The 25010-nt window shown below is 39.6% G+C and overlaps 1 protein-coding gene across 1 annotated transcript in view; it reads right to left on the reverse strand.

Annotated features, from left to right (window-relative positions):
* Hsd17b12 (hydroxysteroid 17-beta dehydrogenase 12) overlaps positions 1–25010 on the reverse strand; it is a 133760-nt gene that overhangs the window by 70188 nt on the left and 38562 nt on the right. The window contains exons 2-3 of the mRNA XM_036185115.1: positions 12615–12661; positions 10117–10192 (exon numbers count right to left, since the gene is read on the reverse strand). Coding sequence (XP_036041008.1) covers positions 10117–10192; positions 12615–12661 — 123 coding nt within the window. The remainder of the gene's footprint in view (positions 1–10116; positions 10193–12614; positions 12662–25010) is intronic.

Here is a 25010-nt window from a genome sequence, read left to right on the forward strand (position 1 = left end):
TAAAATTACTCTTTTGCTTCAAACTGAAAACACATTTGAAGTGATGATTTTTACATCTGAAAACAACACGGGCCGGAGAGATGGCTCAGAGGTTAAGAGCACTGACTGCTCTTCCAGAGGTCCTGAGTTCAATTCCCAGCAACCACATGGTGGCTCACAACTTCTGTAATGAAATCTGGCACCCTCTTCTGTATACACAATAAATAAATAAATAAATCTTTAAAAAAACAAAAACAAACAAAAAAACCCACAAGGCAGTGCTCCCTAAAAGAAACAAAACAAGTGGTCGAGCCCTATGACTGCTCTCACTGGAGCCTGGAAAGGTCATTTTAGGTGGTGAAGAGAAGAGGAACTCAGGGCCTAGCTCTCCCTTCTGACCTGGGGAACCAGTACACAAACAATCACGCCATTACTGATTATTATATGTTTAAGGACACAGATGAACATTTAGAAGAAATAAGATAAAATAGTGATCTATTAAAATTGTAAAATACATTTCTATGTATAGAGAAAAAATACAATGTCTGGATTAAAAACAACCTTACTGTTGCAACAATAACAGATCAGACACTGTAGGAAAGTGCATGAATGTAAATTCCTATCAACAGCACTAGTACAAAGAAACATAATGATAACTTCAGTGTGAAATAAAAGATCCAAGGTTCCGTATTTTTCCATTATGGAAATCATCAGCTTAACAAACTACAAGCAAAACAAGCAGGAAGAAAATCACACTAAGAGGAAGAACTTACAAAAAGTAAACCATTTACAGAGAAAAATCATTAACAAAAGCATAGAGTGGAGATTTCTAGACACTCACAATGGCTGAGAGGTGAGAATGGTAGCAGGTACTTTTGTGTAAGTTGTGAGAAACAAGGAAAGCAAGAGGCATAAAGTGCTGAAAAACATAGCCACATCCCTGTCACCTAGAATTTTATACCCAGATAAAATGCCTTTGAAAAATACCAAACTCTACAAAACAACCTACAAAAAATACTGAAGGGGAGGGATCCAGGTAAGGGAGTGAAGCACAATCCCTGAGACTCCCCATTGAAATCGCCTATACAACCTTTAACAGAAACACTATTTACAGCTAATAAACAAAGCAATGAAATAATAAAAAGCATAGAGTTTAGAAATGCAGGCAGAAAAAAATGAAACTGAGATCAAAGAGCAAGATAAACAGAGAACAAAGAGTGAATAGACAGACTAGCCCAGCAGATTTAAACTCCGATTACTGGCTCCTTTCGATGCAAACGAGAATCTCAAGAGTTCACACAAACTAATTAATGCACTTTCTTAATGCTAACAAAGAAGATGAGAATCATCAATCAGACAAAAGCAATGGTCTGAATGCCTGGAATGGACTCACAGAGTCAGTCGATCCTTGTAGAAATGGATGAGCTTGACCACCTTAACCTGCTATATAGTTCAGGCTGCCCTTGCACGCCTGGTCCTCTGCCTCTGTCTCTCAAGTGCTGGGATTACAGTGATAAACTATTACTCTATTAGTTGACTCTAAACTTCAGGGCCACAAATGACTTAAACTCAGTAACTTTTCACAACCTACAGAGAAATCAAATGCCATCTGTTTGACAAAGTTGGTGCCAATGATGATTCTGTTGCTCTGTAATGTCAATTTAAATATAATCTCTGTGATTCTTAACTTGACTATAAAATACAGCCACAAATCATGGTTAGTTAAATGATGAAGCATCTTTGGTTATGTGGACAAATTCTAAAGACTAAAGTTCATAAAGAAAACTCCAATTAGGATGGCAAACTCAATGTGCCTTGTGTACCAGCTTACAGCAACACTACATAAAGTTAACATTTTAATTCAAAATTGGAAATGCTAACTTGTCTAAATTTATGCAAAACTAGGGTATAAGACATTGATATTTTAAAAAATGCTCATGAATTAAATAGTCTGGAACCAGTTGTTGAGGGGAAAATTGATCTTTGAGAATATAAAAATTGTCCTTCTCTTCATTCTCCACCCTGGCAAGCCTATGACTTCCCCCAGAACACTCCCTTCCACACAGTTGGTTAACTTTTGGGTTGCTGTGTTGATTGCTGCCTCTTGCTGTTGGATTTTTTTTTTCAAGTTTGTTTCAGAAGAAGTTAAATTTCCTAACAACAGTTATTCCTTACAGCGGTGCTTTCGTTGACCTCTGTCGCTCTAAACTAGGCACATAGTCATCTCTATTCTTGGCCAACTATGACTTATGCTTATATTTTGATATAACTAGCCTCCTATTAAATCGTTACGTTTTTTAAATGTCTTTACATATTTGGGCCTCAAATTAATGATAAAATTATTGATCACAATACATTTTACACAAAAAGACTATGGTCCTTCCTAGACAGGCACCAAGTAGCACCACTGGGCAGACCACATCTTCAGTGCATTCTCCACACTCTTCCTTACCCTCTGCACTCTGCTGGAAGCTGCTCTATTAAATCCACGAAAGATGGTCAACATCCTAGTCAACTGTACGTAGGCAAGGTGTAACTAATGAATACAATTTGATATGTCACACTTCTGACGATGGATGAAACATATCTGTGATCCTCTGCAATGAGAGACACACTGGAAATAAAGGATTTTCTGAGATTATGTCTCTAAATACAGAGTACTCTTGTTATATGGCAGAAATTTTAAAACATAATTGATGGAAGTCTCTAGAGAGTTTCCAGTATCTTTGGTATACATAATAAGTCTCATGCCCTCAGGATAACCACTGACTAAATCATACTAATTGATTCTACATTATATTCCACCCTGACTGTGCTAATTACAATAATAAAAATTAAAAGTAAAGTGGTCCCTACTTTCCCTAAGCTTATCCAATAGCCCTAACCACATGCCAGAGGTAAAAAAATCTGAGTCCCAAGGAAGAAACATGAGAAATGGCTCAGTAGACAGAAGCACTTACTGTTATTTCCAAGGACCAGAGTTTGGATCTCAGCATCCATGTTAGGCTGCTCACAACCAACCACCTATAAATTCCTGCTCCACGGGGATCCCATACCTCTTCTGTACAGTCCCACACACGAATGCAGACATACATAAACACTTTATATGTGTAAGTATTAGTAAAAGATGAATCAGTATTCTTGGCCATGCTTAGTGTTACAGAGGATGAAATCCTGGATCAGTTTTCCTACCCAGCGTAACACAACATTGGCACCAAGAATGGACTACCAGATAGTCAATATCAAGAAACTGAGTCAATAAATATTTAAAAGACTATATTCCAAAGTCAGACGCATTGCAAAACCAAATGAACCTAATAAACAATTTTTTTCTTTATTAATTTTTCAGTAATTCATATGGGAGCTAGCTATATTTGGGCAAACTGAACTGAGTATTTTGAGTGTCATGTTCCTCCCAATCCTTCTAATTCAGCACAAATAGTCTTTGGGAAACTATAATGCAGCTTACAAGCAGCCGCAGGTTGTAATTTCAAGTGCAGATGGTACTTTCTGATAGCATTCTCTGCTACATAGAAGTTACTCAACATGAAGTGGAGCATGAAGTGGGATGGGGAGGGGGCAAGAAACAGAAGGGTTGGGAGTATGGTGGCATGGTCGACAGGGCACAGCAGTGTACACTCAACATAAATGCTAAGACTTTATTTATTTATTTTTTTAGTGGTAAAGAGAACACTCCTCCACTGTTGGTGGGAATGCAAACTTGTACAACCACTATGGAAATCAGTATGGCAGTTTCTCAGGAAATTGAGAATCGATCTACCTCAAGACCCAGCCATACCACTCTTGGGCATATACCCAAGGAATACTCAATCATACCACAAAGATAAATGCTCAATTATGTTCACAGCAGCATTATTTGTAATAGCCAGAACCTGGAAACAACCTAGATGCCCGTCAACTGAAGAAAAGATTAAGAAAATATGGTACATATACACAATGGAGTCCTATTCAGCAGAGAAAAACAATGACAACCTGAAATTTGCAGGCAAATGGATGGATCTAGAAAATATCATCCTGAGTGAGGTAACCCAAACCCAGAAGGACAAACATGGTATGTACTCACTCATAAGTGGATTCTAGATATAAAGCAAAGAACAATCAGACTGCAACCCACAGAACCAGGGTGGATATATAGCAGTGGGGACCCTAAGATGACTATGGCTTATAATAAGTTTTGGTTTTACTCAATTACTGGACAAGCCTCAATGAAACATTTCACTATTAGGATAAGAATTTATACTGTATCAATCTGATAATAGAAAAATAAATTAATTAATAATAATTTTTAAAAAGTGTATCGAAGCTCAGTAGTAGAGTGTCTTCTACTTGTGACTGAGACGTTGGAGTTGACTCACCCTCTTCCCCCTCCCCAGGACTAAGGAGAAGGGTAGAGAGGAAAAGTCTGGTCTCATGGCTGCTTTGATGAACAGACTGTGGTAACTATATGCATCAAGACTAGTCCTAAAAAGACAGGGGTGTGTGTCTGCCTGGTCCTTCTGAAGCATGCACTCTCAAATAAAATACTTAGTATATAAGAAATCCAACTACCCAGTTACCATGCTGTATGCACTTCAGACAACAGTCCAGAGTGAGTCCAGCCTTCAGCAACCTCCTGCAATGGCACCATAGCGGTGAAGAGAGCTCTATCTCTATCTCTTCCCATACTAGACCATCCATCCACCAGCAGCACATCACTGAGTGGCTGCAACTGCACAAGAGGAACAAAAGAACTATCCCCCTCTTTCACTGCTGGTGAAATCCCTAAGCAGCAGAGTTAACAAGCATCTGAACAGTGGCTGCTTTGCCACAGTTACATTTAAGGTGGTTTGTTAAGCAGTGATACTGGACACAAACTAGTAAACAAGAGTGTGGGTTTAAAGGAGAACAGAAGGTATACAAATGTGACATATTCACTGGCTTGGTTTGCGAAATCAATGAAATCAATAGTCAAATATGATATAACATATCTCTATTGAGTTATTTTACTTTAAATGGCAACATATTTATGTGCATTGGCTAGTAGGAATCTAGCTTCCTTCTTAGAGGACATAATTAACTAGAACAAATTTATAACCAGAACCATACCAGAAAAGTTCACTTGATGTCAAACCTCAATTTGGTAAACCATTGGTAAAGAAAGGGAATTTCATTCCCATATGTGAATCCAACACTGAGAGACTTGTGAAATAGCCTGTCTTGGAGGTAGCACAGAACGCCACTTTCTGGAAAGCCACAGAACTGATATATTAGGACATTTAAGAAAGAAGGTACCTCCACACCCATAAGTGCAACAGACAAAACAGGCAAAAATGGATGGATCTGACTCCTAGCCTCGGACTGTATATTTCTGGCACTGCAGAGGTGATTTAAGAAATACAACTCTAGGGCATATGTGTTTCCTCTCTCATCTTCACGCCATGGGCTTCTAGTTCCACTAAACACAAAACGCAACGGGCTTTATGTGCTCACTGCCGTCTCTTGTTGCCTTGTGTAAAGGCACTGGACATGCACTTCACGGTACTGTGACGGCAGTGCAGGCACTGCTGTCAAGACCAATGACCTGAGCCTGATCTCCAGGATGCTCACGTGGAAGGAGAGCACCAACTCCCGCAAGTTAGCCTCTGATTTCCTCGCACGCACACACCAAATTCATTAGTTAACTAATGAACTCGTCCAATAGTTATAATTTGGAGCCATCAAACAGAGGCATGTGACATCACGTCTGATGGCAGAAGCCCACAGAGAGGTGGGTTAGAACTGACTCCATACACTTACCATGGAACACGTGTGCGCGCGCGCGCGCACGCACACACACACACACACACACACACACACACACAAAATAGCAAATGGTTTTCAAAAACTGTAAAACAGACTTATTTTGTCAAATATACATCTTAGTTGTACTGATTTAAACACAAATAAGGACTGAAAAGTGAAACAGACATTTTGCCTTAATCTTACTCCTCTGTTGACTGGAAACCAGGAAAATTTTCATTTGTAAAAGGGTTGCATTGGAGAGATGAAGTCTTGGAATCAGAGCCATACTAAAGCTTTAACCAAGAGATAAATTACAAAACAAAAACAAAATCGCCTTTGTTTGTGTTTCATCAAAGCTGATTAAAGTGCATCCAATCAGGAGAACTGACTGCCACAGAATCACCAGTAAATGCCACCAGCTTTAACAGCCATGAGCTCAGGCTGCTCTTCACTGGTCTCCGTGTTGTGCTGAATTGTAAATAAAAGCCTAGCTCACCTTCAAAAATTAGCTAGGACTTTTTTCTTTGAGACATCAAAACCGGCAAAAATGGCTAACAAATAAATAATCATGGTTCACAATAATAAGTATTTTACATGGTCATAGCTCTGAGACAGGCCCCTTTACAAAGACCTGACACTTACCCTCTCCTGGAGATACCTGAAGTCCTTTCCAACTGTAGAAGCCTGAAAAACAGCCTTCACATCTACAAAGAACTGCTTTCAAGGTATAAACACCAAGTCTGCATGGTGATGGGGGACAGACGTGAGAAGCAGCAAGCAGGGCCTCCTTCTCTTTGGATGGCACAGCTCCCTCTCTCAGTCACAGTGGAATGGGAGGGATGAGTTTAGCTCACTTACTGAGGGTATGTGCCTTGTTAAACTAACCTGAGTGACCGATGGAGAATCAGCAACAGGAGTGGGGTTCTGAGAACACCACCAAAGCATGCGTACATCGATTCAGCTGTGTCCTTTGAACATAGAGCAGAGCTCCTTCTCAGTGGGAACACCCGCAATGCCACAAGGAACAGGGAAGGCAGAACTCCTGGAAAAGTACCTTAGGGGACAAAGCACTGCCACATTTGAGCTGGGCAGAGATGAGGTGCACAAGTTCTGTGGCACACTACAGCTTCTTCCTGGTGCACTGTAACACTCACAGGAGGAAATGACAAGGTGAGCCTTGTCAAGGTGAAGAAAATCTGCTGCTTTGTATTAGTAGAAAGAGAAATATGAGTGAAAATGGATTTTTTAGAATAAAAAATCAGAATGGGCCGATTTCTTTATATGACTCACTTACCAAAGAACTAGGATTTGATGGCTTTATATATGGAAGGGGCTCAGTTAACCCCGTGGGCTGACTGAAACATGGGTGCTATGACAGACTACATGTAATAGCATTTGGTAAAGGCATGGACCAGAAGCCTTAAGAAAATCAGAATGATGAAGTTGACTTATCATGTGCACATTATGCATTTATAATCCTGCTATCATCATATCCCCAGAAGGGCCAGAGGATGCTTCTATCACCAGGGCTTCACTGTCATTTACTAGAGTGCTAGTCCAGGGCATCAGATATCCTGGCAATCACAAAGCTCACCATACAAAATAAGTTTTCTGTTGTTCGCTTACTAGCCCTTTGTATACAGTGCAATTCCTTAGTTATCTGCCTGGTTTATTGATTTAGAATTGTGTTTTTATCATTTGTTGTCACCATCTCTTTCACTAGCATATAGGTTACAGCAGAGCAAGGACTGCATCTTATTTGTTCGTCACAGTATTTCAATGTACATCGCGTAGTACCATGTACACAAGTGGTCAATAAAATGTTCAAAGTACCACCCAAGACACAGTTGTCCTTGTCAATATGAGATCCTGGACGAACTAATGAAAACATCATCCTCCCAAAACGAAGATTTACATGTCAATTAAACATTGTCATGGCAGCAGGAATGTAGCTCACTTGGTAGAGTATTTGCCTAGCATGCACTAAGTCTTGGGTTCAATTCCTAGAACCACTTTAACTGAGTGTGGTAGTGAACAGTAATCCTAGCGCTCAGGAGATGGTGGCAGTCTCAAATACATGGAATACTAGGCCAGTTTGAAATATATGAAGCTGTATCTCAAAAACTTACCCTTATTTATAAATTCCCTGTAATATATGTATGTGTATTTCACCAGCTCAGGACACGGTCTGCTGCTATAACTCCCATTTAAATGTGTATTTCATCAGAAAATAAAACAAAAACAAAACATCCCTTTTAATAAATGTCAATTCAATGACTGTCTTTTCTTCTATGAATATATTTGAACAAGATCAAATTTCACCCAATATTCATGTTACCTCAAATTGTAAGTTAACCAGATTCTCAAATATCATCATCTTGTATCTCTGGACCCACTCAACAAATTTACATGAGCTGGCACACCTCTTAAGAATGCCCTAAGGTAGCTTCCTTACTAGCAAGGAAACTGTGAATTCACTCTAACCAACATTTCAAGATTCAACATTACATTTAACCGAGCTTCCATTTTCTGGTTATGAACCTTTATTTGTAGCAACTAACAATTTCTTTCATTAAGACTGAATTTCTATACACACCACTCTTGGAGCATTCCCACCACTCTAAGAATTATTAATGCTAAGCACTCAAGAATGTGACAGGACCTAGACCCAAGTACTAAGTTACATCCCTCCCCTCAACATCATTGGTGTCGTGTCTTAACTCAAATTCACACTTCAGCAAAAATTGCATATCAGTCCATGTCTTGATCCTTCAGAATTGCATTTATATAGTTGAAATCTTAAATATGAAAATGCCAAAAAAAAAAAAAAAACCTACTGAATTTTACACATTAAGCATTCAGTTTGTAAAGATTTGTGCTTACAGTAAGGTTCAAAAAAATTTTTTTTAATTCTACATGCTTAATATTAGGAACCTCCAACTAAAGTTGGCTTTGGAGCTGGGGTATAACTAGTGAAAGCACTTAGCCTTCTTGTGGCCCTGTGTGCCATCCTCAGCCCACAAACCAAATCAGACTTGTTTTCTTACCTACAGACAAGTCTAATGTACAATCTGTTCACCGAGACTAGCTAGAGCAGGAGAAAAGTAACAAGCATGACTCTCACAGAGATGTGAGAGAAGGTGAGGACGAGCCAACAAAGCACCATCTGAATGGAACGCTCTGCTAGCTGGTTTCTCTGAAGCCAGTAAGCCATGGAATCACACACATCAACAGGCCCTGTAACCAACTACGGATTCACTCACCACTCCTCTCTGGAGGCCCGGCTTTGTTTTGAGCCTGGATCTTACGCCTCCTTGCCCAAAGCCGTTTCCAGCTTCAGTTTCAGTTCTTTTAAGGCACAGAGAAGCTCAGCACATATGACACAACCAGAAACCAAATTCTTCTTACTTCTTACAAGAGTTCAAGATTTTATACTTAATCTTAGTCATGCCAATTGCAAAGGAATTTCTGTAAGAACTTAGTTTTCAGAGCTAGCAACATAGTTTTTAAATACATAACCCTCCTTTTTATAGTAATACCTTATCATTACAGAATATGAACTCAGCATAAGTTCAGACACAAACACATCTCTGTTAGCCAGCAAGAGTGAACCAATGTGACTGAACCAAGTATAAACATACAAGCGTCACATACCACATCTGTAAGTGGGAGGTCTATAGACGGCACACTGCTTTACCAAGGAAATGAATAGCACTGGTTACATATCTGCTTAGTTTAGTAAAATCAGCGGAGAGACTGTTTACACGTCAGAATTCAGGTACAGACTGAGTATAGCTAACTAACATAAAAGATTACATGAAGCAGCTTCCCTGTCACATGTGCTGGTTCCTGTCCCAGTGGATCTCAATCATATGCATCCAGTGTTTAGAAACACTGAAATCCAAAATATTCCAGGATGTTTTAAAATAAGTAATTTATTTAGGTATAACATGATAAAATAGTCACAATTTAACTCTAATTTCAACTAAATGAGTCATTAAAAGACATCTTAATCAAATCACAATAGTTCTAAAATAATTTCATCAAGTTTTTGGAAGAGTAATAAAAATTTCTAAGTAAAAAAAATCATAGTGTTAGCATTCAGGAGGCTGACATAGAAGGATCCCACATTCAAAGTCAATATGCTATGTAACAAGTTCAAGGCAAAACAATGAGACTATCACAATTTTTTTTAAATTTTAATATTAGAAATTTAAGACATGCCATTAGGAATATGGAAGGCAGTTTCAGCATTTACTTAACACTAAAGGAATGTGCTACTGGGCATCTGCTTGAAACACTACTTAGACTGGCTGTACTACTTGGGTGATCTGGGTTTAAAATGTGAAAACTTACTGATTGCACTGGAAACCTGATTCAGTTTATCCTGGGACCTGCTGATTAGGACAATCTTCATTCCACGCTTTGCTAACTGAAAACAATGAAAGAGATCTGAATCACCTCTGTGAAGTGTATGCTAAGACAGAAATTAGATGTATTCCCATTTAAGAAAACCTCACCAGGTGGTCAGTCAAACTGAAAAAAAAACAAATATCAGGAGCTGGTGATCCAAATGAATCCTGATTCCCCAGAACCTTCCGTTTCTAACCAAGCATTGACATCTCAAACCATTTGGAAAGATGGTGATTTCCACTTTTTATTTTAGGCCTAAAAACATGGTGTGGACTTTTTTACATTGTTACATGTAAATTACAACTTCTGTAATTTCAAATTTAGGATTTAAAATGTTGCATAGGCTAGATACATAAAACAAATATCAGTGGGCCAAAAGAGAAAACTACAGCTAAAATGTTAGCAGTTCTCATAACTACAATCAATCTTCAAATGTGTATTTGGGACTTGGCGGTTAATCTTTCCTGTTGACTGCATTTAGAATCACCACGGAAGCATACTTCCATTCCAGGTGTGTCTGTGGGAATGACTCCGGAAAAGGTTAACTAAGGAGAGAAGACCCACACGAAATGTGGGTAGTCCCATCCCATGGGCTGGAGTCCTGGGATTATTAAAAAGATGAGCACAAGTATCGCTAATTCTTGACTAAAGCTCCAATAGCAAAAGAGGTATAAGATAATCACTGCCTAGAGGTCTGGCGGCCATGACTTCTCCACCTTGAACTGGAAGCCAAACCAAACCTTCCTTAGGTTGCCTTTGTTGGGCATTTTGTCAAAGGAATAAATAACACAGGTATCAAAATTAAAGGGCAACCAAGGTAAAGTACATCAACTACTGTTAATGAGTAAATCAATACTGAATTTCTTGAAGAGAATCCTCTATGTACATATGTACACAATACTATGTAACGCTGCACAGAGTGAAAAACATTCACAGCGATGTATTCCTGTCATAGGGACACATAAATACAGAGGTACAGAAAGAACACTAGGGGGTAAAAAACTTTCTGCTGAACTACCAGACAATTTACAAATGAGCAACACTCTGGGCGATGTGAAGTGTAAGTGATTCAGTACACTAATTCCCAGTTATAAATCCTAAAGTCAGCTTTTATTAAGTAACAAGTAATATTGCAAATGAGGCTGTGGAAGATCATTTTTTATAAAAATAACAAGGCCTGGTAATTTGCTAAATTAATCTGCTATAAAACCACTAAAGAATCCATTAGCCCATACTGATACTTTAAGAAAAAAGAGAAACACATTAACAAAGGAGGAGGGCAGGAAAAGCCCTTATTTATAGAAAACACCGACCAGGCATGGGGGGTCACGGCTGTAATTCTAGAGAGGACTGCCATGAGCTGGAGGTCAGCCTGAGCTACATGGTGTGTTCCAGACCAGCTTAGGCTACAGAGGCAGAGATATACTAGAAAATCACTCAACTGTTACAGCAAACTAATTCAGGCAAAAATCATCAATGGGTGTGAAAAATGCTGAACTAAAATCAGCTAGAAAATAGGGTGTATAGTTCCTAAGTATCACATCATATATTCCCTATTACTTTTATAATGAAGAACTGTGATAAATAACATCTTAATGAAATGTTTGCCTTAACACCATCAATAATGGAGCACATTGGTGTGTTGTGTCTCTTGATAGGATGAGGTCAGAAGAATTAATATCATTTTTATTACCATTTTTTGTTAAATATGTTTACTCTGAACCTGATCGCGAGGAGACAAATTCAATTTTTGTCTGCAAAACAATGGGCTTGCATTTCTCCAAGTGCCACTTTTATAAGGAGATGAGGGAGTACATCTCAGTAGTAGAGCCCCTCCCTAGCACAATGACTGGGGCCAGCAAGATGGCTCAGTGAGTAAAAGTACTTTTGCCACCAAGCCTGATAACTGGAATTTGATCTCCAGGACCCACATGTTGGAATAAAAGAAAAGACTCCACCCACAAGTTGTCCTCTGACTTTCACAAGCATGTTGTAGTGTGCATGCATCTACAAACACACATAGACAAATAAATAAATGTGGTTAGAGGGATGGTTCAGCAGTTAAGAGTGCACTGCTCTTGCAGAGGACCCAAATTCAGTTATAGCAGCATGTATGTCAGTCAGGCTTCTCAGAGCCACCTGTAACTCTAGCTCCAGGAAATTCAATATCCTCTTCTGCCTTCCTGTGTGGTATAAACACACACACACACACACAAAAAAAAATTAAAATCTTTAAAACTATGTACCCAAGAGGCAAAGGATCTCTGTGAGTTTGAGGCTAGCCTGGTCCAGACAAGGCAGGGCTACATAGTAAGATCCAGTTTAAAAATAAATAAATAAAACAAAAAAAAATGTAATAAAACTTTAATCAAAGCTACTATTTAAGAGATCATTCATTCTACTTTTTCTTATTTTTAAAACAGACTCTGAAAATCACCTACCTCTTCTGCATATGATTTTCCAATTCCATCAGTGCCACCTGTAACAACTAAGAAAAGAGAAGAATAGTTTAGTTTAAGAACTACAACAAGGGAGTGGTCCAGCTAGAAATCATCAGCATGCCCAAGAACACTAGTACAATATTTGATGTGAAAGAGCAATATCCAGGGCTAGCTGTGAAGCTTAGTGGTAGAGCACAGGACTTCGCATGCACGAGGCCCTAGTTTCAATTCCTATTACAGGATATCTGATTGCACTGTGATACTACAAGACTATTAATAAAGTTAACCTTGAACCAGGTAGAAGAGTCCATGACTAGCTGGCCAGAATTAGCCACAGAGAATTTGGAGGACCCAGGATGTAATACAACAGAGGCACAGGTAAGCTAGCGAGGGCCTTAGAAAGATTGACTGGTCTTTTTGATCTGGGAAGGGGTAGAGAGTGTGTCAGTTTGTCATTTCTCTGCCACTTTCTTGATCTATCAGGTTATTATCCTTATATCTGACTCCCGAGCTTTTATTAATAATAGAACAACTTAGATAAACACTTCAAATGCCTAGTGAAATAAATACATAAGTAAGCAACACCAGTACTCAAATTTAGAATTAACTGCCTATCACATCTCAAATTGAAAAGACCAAAATATCGTGTTGGTGAAGATATAAAGAAACTGAAGCTTTCATTCCTTACCAGTAGTACCATTCTGACACAATAGTTTTGGAAAAACTATTCATCAGTATGTTCAGAACTAAAGATATGTTTGCCTTATGAGCCAGCAATCCTCAAGAGAAGAGTGCTTGACGTGTACCAAAAAGATGTTCGTGGTAGCTTTACTAATGTTTGTGCTATATGCTAGTAAAACGTAAATATTAATAATCTACAGCAGAATGAGTAAGTAAACTGAAGTATAGGCAATGTATAATTAACAGCAGCAAAATGAATTGTGACACATACAACACATGAATACAACATCACACTAAATGAAAAACATGGAAGATATTCTTTTCCTAGTGCCACTCAAAGAAATGTATATTTAGGAAGTGCCTGCTTAGCCACCATCTTTCCAGAAGTTTTAAAAACTTTTTAGATTAAAAAGTAAACCAGAGAGCAAACCTTCACCTACCTATGGCTCAGTAAACCAATAATCAACTTCATATAAATCTTATTTCATCTCTACAACTACTTCCTTCCACCTCAGATTTTATATTTTATTTAAAACAATCTTATCTGTGTGTGCCCATGTATGCATGAGTGGAGTATGTGGGAGAGAGAGACACAGATAACCTGTGTGGAGGCCAGAAGACAACTTTCAGAAATCAGTTCTCTTTCCACCAAGGGTTCTCAAGACTGAACTGAAGTTTGTCAGCCTCAGGAAAGTGGAGAGGCCAATACTTTTTTTTAATATATATATAAGATCTTTATTGACAGATAATTCATATAGCATACAATTTTCCTGTTTGCACAATTTGATAGACTTTAGTCCAGCATCCTCACAGGCCCATGACACCATGACCACTTCCTGTTTTAGAACATCTCTGTCTTCAATTTTTTTTCTCTTTCTTTTTTTTTGAATGCTGAATGCCATTTATTGAAGGAGGGAGGAGGTCTTAAATACAGGCTTACAGCACAATGGGAGGACCCTGGAGGGCAGAAGTTCGCTTCTGATGTTTTACAATCTTGCATCTAAGCTGTTAATGCCTAATATGCAGGATACCGACAAGGAACTTCCCTTAAATATTCAGGAGGGTGGAATCTCACAGGGATTAGCATAGGGAGGATATCAAGGTCAAGGTCAGCAAGCAAGGCAACAGTTAACCAAAACGGGGGCCAGGGACCTATAGGTCCCCCCTTTTACTAAAAAATGAGCTTCTGACTTAGGTTGTGTGGGATGTCAGCAGGTCACTTTACCTGTCATGGAGACACCTGTCCAGGCCACACAGGCGTTCTGTTTTAGATTGGTGAGCGCCCCCCAGACATTACCCGTTCTTGAATACTCATTATCATATAGGCTCAATCCTGTGAGAGCTGCAGAGTTAACTGTTGCCAAAGATCTCTAAGTGGCGCTGGGCTTGCAATCTGTGTGTTCGAAACAGAAAAAACCAACAGAAGTCTTAACCCACCCATAGCCGGTAGGCTAAAGGCAACTGAGCCATTCCCTTCCTTAATGAGCCTTATTGCAAATTGAAGTCCTTGTAAAATGGTATCCCAAAAGCAAATGGAACTTGAGTTTGTAAATTTATAATTTTCAAATCCAATCGAAATGTATATAACTACTGATTTAAATTTTTCATGCCCAATAGAATGAAAGATTAACTAACTATGCTACTTTTGCTGCCAGGGTCTCCACTGTGCTAGCTGTAGTAACCAGTTATGAAATGGCAATTCCAGAAACAGTAGTAGTGGTGGTCATCACTGTTATAACAGTAACAATGGCAGCAGCGATGTCAAATTCTCCTCTGGAGCATGGGGGCATCCACTGGCATGGACACAACTCCAGGATCACAAACTGCCGAGGCCCATTTTTTCTTGATCCCAGCACAACTTAAGCTGGAAGCCAATACTTTTAGCCTGAGCTCAGATTTCAAAGTTAGTCCAAAAGAACATGTTAATTCATGCAAAAAAAATAGATATATAAAAAAGCAAATCAAATTTTCTACAATGGTCTCTATCTTTTCCTCTCTCTTCCTTCTTCTCCCCCAACTCAATTTATTGTTGAACATTGTGCATAACAGGTTTCTGATTTCTCAATCTGTCATTTGCTGACTGCATTCTGCTTATACAACATAACATGTTCTTCTGTTCTTTGGTAGTTAGATATAAATACTTGATCGGCTTCAGGTTTAATTTGTATGTGTGCGTGTGTGTGCACGCGCATGCGTGTACTCCATTACTTCACTAGGCTGCAAAACTGACATCTGAGTCAATAAAATCTACCAGCCTGAATGTCTCCATGGAATATCTCCACAGAACACCCTTCCTTCCCTAACTGGCTGCTATAACATAGAACTTAGATGTAAGTTAAAAAAACAAAAAACAAAAACAAAAACAAAACTTAACTTCTTCTATTATCAGTTCTCAAAAGTGGCTGCCTCTGTTTTTATTGTTATAACTTTGCTTATAAACAACATTCATTCATAGGTTCTACAACAATGTTTAAAACTATATGAAATGACCAGCATGTGAAAGTCTCACCTCTTCTCTCTGGAGACCAGGGGTCCAGATTTCATCCTGCACTCTCACCTGACACACCAACATGTCACAAGTCAAAGACAAGCAAATGCTAGCTAGCTATTTTCAACTCTGCCTTTTTTCTTCTCTTTCAGACTCTTCTGTTCTCTTCAAGATCTGAGACCCTCATTTTTACTTTGTTCCTTTCAAAGCCTTCTTCAGGCTCTATCAACCACACTGTTCCAGAACATTTAAGGCAAAAGAACCCTTTCTCATCCCTCTGATGCCCACACATCCTTTGCAAGGCTCTCAATCTGAATTGTACTGCTGTATTTTCCTCTATGTTTTTAGTGTGCATATACAGTGGGAAGTCTTCAGGTCATTGGCAATAGTAGGACTGCAGCCACTTCCTTTTCCTCTGTTTGCAACTGGGCCATGAATGACATGAGCAGTTTGCTATGCTACATGTCCTGCTATGATGTGCTGCTCTCCCTACAGAGCCCTAAAGGCAGTCAGACCAACCAGTCATAACCAAGAACCCTCAAAACTATGAAACAAAATAAACCTTTCCTCTGTTAAGATTTATTTTAATTCTGTAGGTGTATACATGTATGGCTAGTTCTCTGCATGTGCACAATGTGCAGATGCCAACAGAGGTCTGAAGAGGATGTCAGATTCCCTAAAACTGGTTAATTGTGAACCGCCCATTATGGCTACTGGAAACCAAACCTTGGTACTGTGCAAAAGCATCAAGTGCTCTTAACCAATGAGCCATATCTCCACCCACCTTCCCTCTTTATAAGCTGATCTTATCAGGTATTTTGTTCTAGAAACAGAAAGCTGATTAATACAGTCAGTTCCTCCCTCCCAAAAGAGTTATCCATTCACTCCCCTTGTCAAGTCTTATAACTCTTTTTTTTGTTTGTTTGCTTTTGTTTTTCGAGAGACAGGGTTTCTCTGTGTAGCTTTGCGCTTTTCCTGAAACTCACTCTGTAGCCCAGGCTGGCCTCAAACTCACAGAGATCTGCCTGGCTCTGCCTCCTGAGTGCTGGGATTAAAGGAATGTGCCACCACCACAGACCCTTTGTCAAGTCTTAGCTGCTGTCAATTCATGACCTACTACTTTCCAATAACTTCCCTCATCCAAAGACAGCCACTTTCTGTTCTGAACAATACCTGTCTAATGCACCACTGCCACCGGCTTAGATGTACAGTTTTTAAAAAGTGAAGGTAGTCAGTTACCTCTATCCCTAGTTCCAGTCTCCTGCTAACACCCTACAAGACTATATAGTACACTTGTCACAATTCACAAACAACAACGCAGCATCTACAGTCCAACCTCTAGGCAGACCTCCTTACTTGTCCCTGAATGTCTCTTCTCTGTCTTAATATACCATCCAGGGTAATATTACACATCCTTATCATGTTCCTTGTCACAATGATAATCAATGGTTTTACTTGGCATTATCTGTTAATTAATTAAAATTTGTGTTGTGTGTGTGTGACAGACAAACAAACTGGAAGTAGAGTGTTGTGAGATATTCTGATGGTACTCCGACACTCCCAAGACTGCCAAAAAAGTTAAACCTTGAATCAGAGGGTGGAGTCAACATTCAACTGGCCAGAACTAACCGTAGAGTTGTTGGCCAACCCAGATTAGGATAGAGACACAGGAAGAAATAGGGAGAGGCTTAGAAAGATTCAAGGGACTTTTTGATCTCAAAGAGTGGAGAGGCAGGGTCAGCTGATTGTTCCTCCACTGCACTCTGGATCTATCAGGTTTTTACCCTAGATTCTGACTCTGAAGTGGTATTTAATAATAGAACAATGTAAGTAAGTAATTGTAGTTAGAGTTTTCCTGCCTGGCCCACAGTCAGGACAAATCTCTCTCACCCGCCAGTCCCACAGTCGCTCAGATCCAACCAAGTAAGCACACAGAGACTTATAGTACTTATAAACTGTATGGCCGTGGCAGGCTTCTTGTTATCTACTTCTTTTATCTTAAATTAACCCATTTCTATTAATCTATACTTTGCCACGTGGTTCGTGGCTTACCAGTACCTTACATCTTGTCATGGCAGCAGCTGGCAGTGTCTTCTCCCAGCCTTCCTGTTCCCAGTCTTTTCCTCTTCCTTGTCCCGCCTACCCTATCCTTCCTGCCTGGCTACTGGCCAATCAGCACTTTATTTATACAGAGTGATATCCACAGCAAGTAATCAGTTCAGTGGAGAGCCTCTGTTAGACACCTCAGCTTTACAATAACCAGTGTTACATACAATGGCCAGACAACTGGGAGCTAAATTATCATTTTTTCTCACTGGAAAAAGTGATAGATCTTTTTGTTTTCCAGGATATATGCCAAGCACTATACTTTTAATAATATAAAATACAGACAAGCAATTCCCAGTCAACCTGATGAATGTAGAAAAAAACTGAAGCTTGGACTTGAAGAAGGATGAGAAGAAATGCCCTTTTTTTCTTTAAAGCTACAACTCCTACATAATGAGGTTGAAGGTTAGTATTTTTTATATAAAATAACAGATTCTCACTGTGACCATCTTACCATACTTACTGTCAGGAGAGCTAAACTCCATTGTTTACTCAGAAAGCTAACCAAAATATCATCTAAGAGTCTGCTGGTGGCAGCTTCCACCAAATTAAAGAAAGTTGTTTTATCTTTAATTCTTTTTACTATAAATTTTTCAATCATATGCAGGCATTGCCTTTCCAAAAAACAAGGCTCTTTACTATTATGCATACAAACTTAGCAAAACTGAGCCAGCAAGCTCCACTTTCTACTCCAGTTTCCCAGAAGGCAGTGCTTCCCAAGATTACTTAAGAGTTTCTTAAAATGAATCACTTTCTTAAATATGATGCAATAAAAAAAACTTAATGATCTGCTTGTTATTTATTTGTTTGATTTCTATTTTAAAAATGCGTTAGTTGCCGGGCGGCATGACTCACGCCTTTATTCCCAGCACTCGGCGGGCAGAGCCAGGTGGATCTCTGTGAGTTCAAGGCCAGCCTGGTCTACAGAGTGAGATCCAGGACAGGCATCAAAACAACACAGAGAAACCCTGTCTCAAACAAACAAACAAAACCCATTAGTTTCTATTAACAGATTAGTGAGAGACAGAGACAGAGTGACTTAAAAACATCATCTCTTGATTCTTGATTTCTCTGTGGGACACAAAGATCTAAACAGAAGTATTTCTTATTGTTTTTGTTTATTTCTTAAAACACACACACCAAAAACTAAGAACTCAGAGCTACAATGAGATGAAAAGATGCAATATGTGGAAATACACGGGGACCCATCTTTCTCAAGTGCCCCTGGGTCAGAGCCCGCTAGCTGCCGTCCTTACCAACTATGCTTCCTCCCCTTACTTCTTTGCAATGGAAAACTGTTTTTCCCCAGGTATGATGATGGTGTACACCTATAAACCCAGACTGTGGGAGGATAATTTCAGGAGGGTTGTAATTTCAGGGCCAGCCTGGGCTACATGACAGATTCTAGGCTGGACTAATCACATAGAAAATCTCCTATCTTAACAAATGAATGAATGAACGAATAAATAAATAAATAGACAGACAGACAGATGACAGATAGATAGATAAATAAATGAATGAATGAATGAATGAATAAGGAGTGCTGACTCAGAGTACAAAACATTATGCCCTGGGATATTTATTTATTCCAATTTCAAAGCAGCTAGAATGGATGTGTAACTGAATTCTGGGGGGAAAGATTTAAGTGGTATAATAAAAGCAGTTTACACTTCCTCGAAACAACTCAAATATGATGATTAGGGTTTCAGCAGTCTCATGAACCATCAAGTTACCCTAAAGGTAGAGGCCTCAGGTTTCAAATCCCCTAGTAACCATTACCATGCCTTTTTAAAAAATAAAATTTTCCTTCCTTCCCTCTCAGCTTACCATGGAGAACAAAGCATATGTAAAATATCTACTATTTAAAGGTGAAAAATAAATTGTTACGGACCAAGATTTCAGGAACCAAACATGAACCATGGAAAGTACTAGCTAAGCCAGAGAATAAGTCATAAACCCACCGCCTTCCCCCCTCCCCCAGGGCAGTAACACCTGTTTGCTAACTGGAGGCTCCCAAAGATAAGAACATTCCACCGGCAGGTGCCATGGCAACCGAATGTAAAGAGCATTCCATGGTCAGGTAGCCCAGCAACAGAATAAATGGCCCCTGACCAGTCACCTTAGCAGACTTCTTGCAGTTGCACGACCTGCACATCTCCCACATAACATACTGCACGCCTTCCACGTCCCTTCCCCTTCCCGCCTTCCTGCCCCTTCCCCTCTTAAGCTATATAAGCCATGTGGAGGAAAATAAAGTTTGGCGGCTTGATCAGAATACTGTCTTGCTGTCTGTCTCTTGTGTCCCCTGTCCTGTCAATCACTCCCACAGGTGGGTGGCCCTGTTGACACCCCGCTGGCTGGGGCAATAAATGCCTATCTTTTTTGGGGGGGCGGCGGTTCGAGATGGTTTCTTTGTGTAGCTTTGTGCCTTTTTCCTGGAACTCACTTGGTAGCCCAGTCTGGCCTTGAACTCACAGAGATCTGCCTGGCTCTGCCTCCCGAGTGCTGGGATTAAAAGCATGCGCCACCACTGTCTGGCTTGCCTATCTTATTGAAGTCACTATTATAGGCCCTGAAAAGCAAGAATAAAATATTGTATTATGAAAGGACTTTAATATTCATGTCATTATGAAAACATTTGCTCAAGGGACCTCACTGTTAGCTCTGAAAACTATCATGGTTACACACAAGACTTGAGGAATGATACCTTTGTTATGTTCTCACTCAATACAAGCTATATACAATTAAGAATTACCATTTTCAAATGGCTTAGTGGTTAAGACACTGGCTGCTCTTGCTAAGGACTTGGGTTCAATTCCCAGCAACTACATGGCAGGTAACAACCATCTGTAACTCCAGTTCCAGGGGATCCAATGTCCTCTTTTGACTTCTGCAAGCTCTTGCATGGAAATCATGCACATACATACACATGCACATGAAATAATACATAAATATTTTAAAAAGAATTATCACTTTTAGAAACTACTTTATAATTTCAGTCATTTGTCAAGAAGTGACAATATGCCCTCCTGTCAACTACATAAAACCAAAACCACAAATCTATTCACTTCTTCCCACTGCCACCACCTAGAGTGCCTATCATTCATCTCTCCAGGAACTCCTAAAACAACATCTAATGCATTTGCCTCACCTTATTCTTATTCCTCCCCTGTTCATTCTCTACACCTGGGCCAAAGTGATCACTCCAAACTACAAATCTGCACATCATTTTCCTGCCTGATACCTGTCAGTCAGTGTCTGTCTCTACAGTCAAACTAGTGACTCCAAAACGAGATGATTAGTTCTGGTGGATGAATGAATGAGTGAATGAAGGAAAGAACTCCCCCTACCCTCACCCTTTACCAACTCCTTGGTAAGTTGACCTTACCTCCCACCAGAATGCTGGAATGTGTCCACTTCCTCCAAGATAGCACTCTCCTCACAGGCATGATTCTCTGCTATGGTTTGAGTGTGTCCTTTCTAAAATTAGGTGTTAAAACTCAATGGTCAATGTAATAGTAAGCCAAGGTGGGGCCTTTAAGAAGTATTTATGCTCTGAGGTCCTACCTTTTTGCACGGGATTCTTCAAGGCTTCATAAAGCATGCAGCCTTCACTTAGCCTCCCTTGCTCTCTGTCCCTACCATGCAAAGAAACTGCATTCCAGGGGTACAGCAAGTCACTGAACGGGAGAACACTTTCACAACAGAAGCAAGCCTGTGGCCATCTTGATCTTGGATCTTCCAAAAGGCAGCACCATGAGGACTTAAGTTTCTGGCTTTCTAAATGTCTGCAGCTGTTCTGGCAGCTCAACTGGACAGAGGCCTACTCATAGCAGAGTCCTGCTCTCTATCCTGGAGGTTTTCATGTGGACATCTGCTCTCCTTACCCTTCCTTTACAACTAGACTGTTAAGCTCTCAAAGTCCTCTATACCTCCCTTTAGAGCATTAATTGCACAGGTTTCCACCAGACAGGTTCTGTCTGGTCTCCACAGTCTAACTGCTAGGACAGTGACTGGTTTGACAAAAAAAGTAACAGAAAGAGAGTTCAGTGGTTAAGAACACTTGTGGTTCTTGCAGATAACCTGAGTTTGGTCTCAGCAGCAACATGGTGATTTATAAACCATCTGTAATTCCACTTCCAAGCAACCCAAGAAGCTTTTCTGACATACATGCAGGTAAAACAAACACTCAGACACATAAAATAAATATTTTTAAAAGTTATTTTAATGAGAGGATTCATGAAGCTTTGTTGCAGAATGGATGAGTGAATGAATAAAATTCTGAATAAAAAGTTGGCCTCTTGTGACAAGACTTACCGCTTTATTCACTCCTTATTTGGAAATAACACTTCAGCTCCTCTCAATATCACACAAGAATCAATCATCTTAAAATGAGATTTTTTAAAAATGTTATTATGAGATGCTTAACTTGTATATAAAGAACTTGTTACATACATACTTTCAAAGGAATCTATGGATCTCCTTGAAAAGACCTGGCTTTCACTTGGCTCTAAGGTACCAGGGATGGTCTGCAGGGACACAGTCCAAACAGGATTAGAAGGGGGGCGGGTGGCACTTTAGATTAGTTAAGGAGTCCAAGTTCACTATCCTCATCCCTAATATTTGCTTCTTGGGTTAACAGTGGGTATCCTCAGACCCCATTTTGCTATGGAGTAAGGGGATATATTTAGACAGCTTTCCACAGCATACCCAAAAGAGCTACCTTGAGGGTTGGTAAATATAAAGAATGGCCATGAGTAGAATGAAGGAAGAAAGGAAAGAAGGAGATGGGAAAGGAGATTTTTTTAAAGGCTATGTCTGTACAGATAAATATAACACCAGAACCCATATTTGCAAGCGTTTGAGAAGATGAGAACTGACAACTATAAAGAATATCCCAACTTGGCATCCAGAAGTGTTTTGCTTGTTACAGATTATATAAAATACTGGCAACTGACCAGGACTCCACTTCCAGATTTTATACAGTCAACAAAAAGTACTTTAGTTTGTGTAGGTTAAAAATATTCTACTCTTTTTGTCCTCAACTTGCTAGGAACAGATATTTTTAGTAAGAGCCCAATCAACCTTATCAAAATCAAACATCAAAAATAGACTAGAGGAACCCTGGAAGCAAACATGCTATTTTTAGCTCTCCCATCTCTTCCCTGCCTCTGCCCACTAAACTCTGACTGCAGAGCCCATGCATATGAGCTTAGTTATTCCAAGCAAGATCCTTTTGTGACTCCCTCCTCCCCAGTAATACCTGAATGCAGAAAACACTCGATTGATTAAAGATTAATACTGCCACAAACCATGACAGCTGCCTTCCCAACTGCTTGGGGCGATGGGAGGGCTAGAAAGTGACAGAAAGGTTGGATCAGTATTCCTCCTGGGGATCTATTGCATGGAAAGAAAATTGCTATTTCAATTCCCTTTTGCTGCTAAAAATAGCAGTCTCCATTGATTCAAGCAAACAGTCTCCAGGCTTAGCAGAGCTGAATTTAGAAAGCACTGAGGTTCCTCAGAGCAAACGCTAACGTAGTCTACATATGCCAGCTCACATTTAACAAAGAACAAAGAAGAGAAGCATGCAGGGTGCAAGTTCATACAACACCAGTAACTTCCTGCATTTTTATTAAAAAGAAATAGTGAAAGTGATACAAAATAGGAATAGTCAGTAAGAACTTTTTCTCCTAGTCATAATTTAATTAAAAATTATTTTTCAGAAAAAATTAAATTTATGAATAAACCTAGACATGTGGACATTTCCCGCAACTTGACTTTGGGGTCATATACACTTTTTTTCCAAACACCACTGTGCTATGGGGTAATGCTTTTGTACATTGGTTTAATAAAACGCTGATTGGCCAGTAGCCAGGCAGGAAGTATAGGCAGGATAAGCAATACTGGGAAGAGGACGGCTGGGTCAGGAGATGCCAGGCTGCCATCAGGGAGTAGCATGTAATGGCACACAGGTAAAGCCACGGAACACATGGTGATGTATAGATTAACAAAAATGGGCTGAGTTTAAGCCTAAGAGCTAGTCAGTGGTAGGCCTGAGCTAATGGCCAAGCAGTTTTAATTAATATAAGCCTCTGTGTGTTTACTTGGGTCTGAGCGCCTGCAAACTGGACGGGACACAGAAAAACTTTCAGCTACACCACTGATCACTATAGAATGTGGATGCCCACTTTACTACAGTACTATACTAATATAAATCTCCCTGTCTCCCAAGCAGTTACAGGTTTCCTACCAAGCAGCTCTCTCCCACTTTCAACTACCTCTCTGCCTGATAGATACTGTAGAGAGCTATAGCATGTCACTTTACACACACACACACACACACACACACACACACACACACACACACATCAAACTCAAGAGGTGGCACACGCCTTTAATCTCAGCACTTGAGAGGCAGAGGCAGGCAGATCTCTGTGAGTTCAAAGCCAGCCTGGTCTCCAAAGTGAGTTCCAGGGCAGCCAGGACAATTACACAGAGAAACCTTGTTTCAAAAACAAAAAATGAAACAAACTCAAAGAAGCAAACAGAAAATATCCAAGCACCCAGCACTAGTGCACCTATGGGTTCAGAACAAAGATAAGAACTGATAAGCGGAATCCCCTTACAAAGGAAAATCCCCTGGTCAACTTCAAGGTTGTTTGTCCCTAAGCTTGGTGAAGACCTTTCAAAGCAATGATTCATTTCAATTAATGCCATATCCTCTTTAGAAATGCAAACACTATGTAATATTAAAAGGCTATCAATCCTCATGCAACCATGTGATTTCATAAAGCCAAACTGTTCATAGCTTTCCTTACCCCAAATGTAAGGGTAGAGCAGAGGTTACAGGGAACAGGAATCTAAATGACTACTATCTTTGAGTCACAGGACTATTAAGACACCATATGGAAAAGGCTTAGGCTTTTATTTTAATACAAATAGTAAAACAAGTCATTAAGCTCATGAACAATAAAAATCACAACAGCAAAGGTTCAAGGTCAGGTTTAAGCCCCAATTCAGTCAACTTCTATTGTTTGTTTCTTTATTTGTAAAGTTAACATTGTTTGTCTCACAGAGTCATGATAGAAGACTCACAACTACTGAGTAAACACCATACC

Source organism: Onychomys torridus, chromosome 4 (genome assembly GCF_903995425.1).
Source record: "Onychomys torridus chromosome 4, mOncTor1.1, whole genome shotgun sequence".
In the NCBI taxonomy this organism is placed as follows: Eukaryota; Metazoa; Chordata; class Mammalia; order Rodentia; family Cricetidae; genus Onychomys; species Onychomys torridus.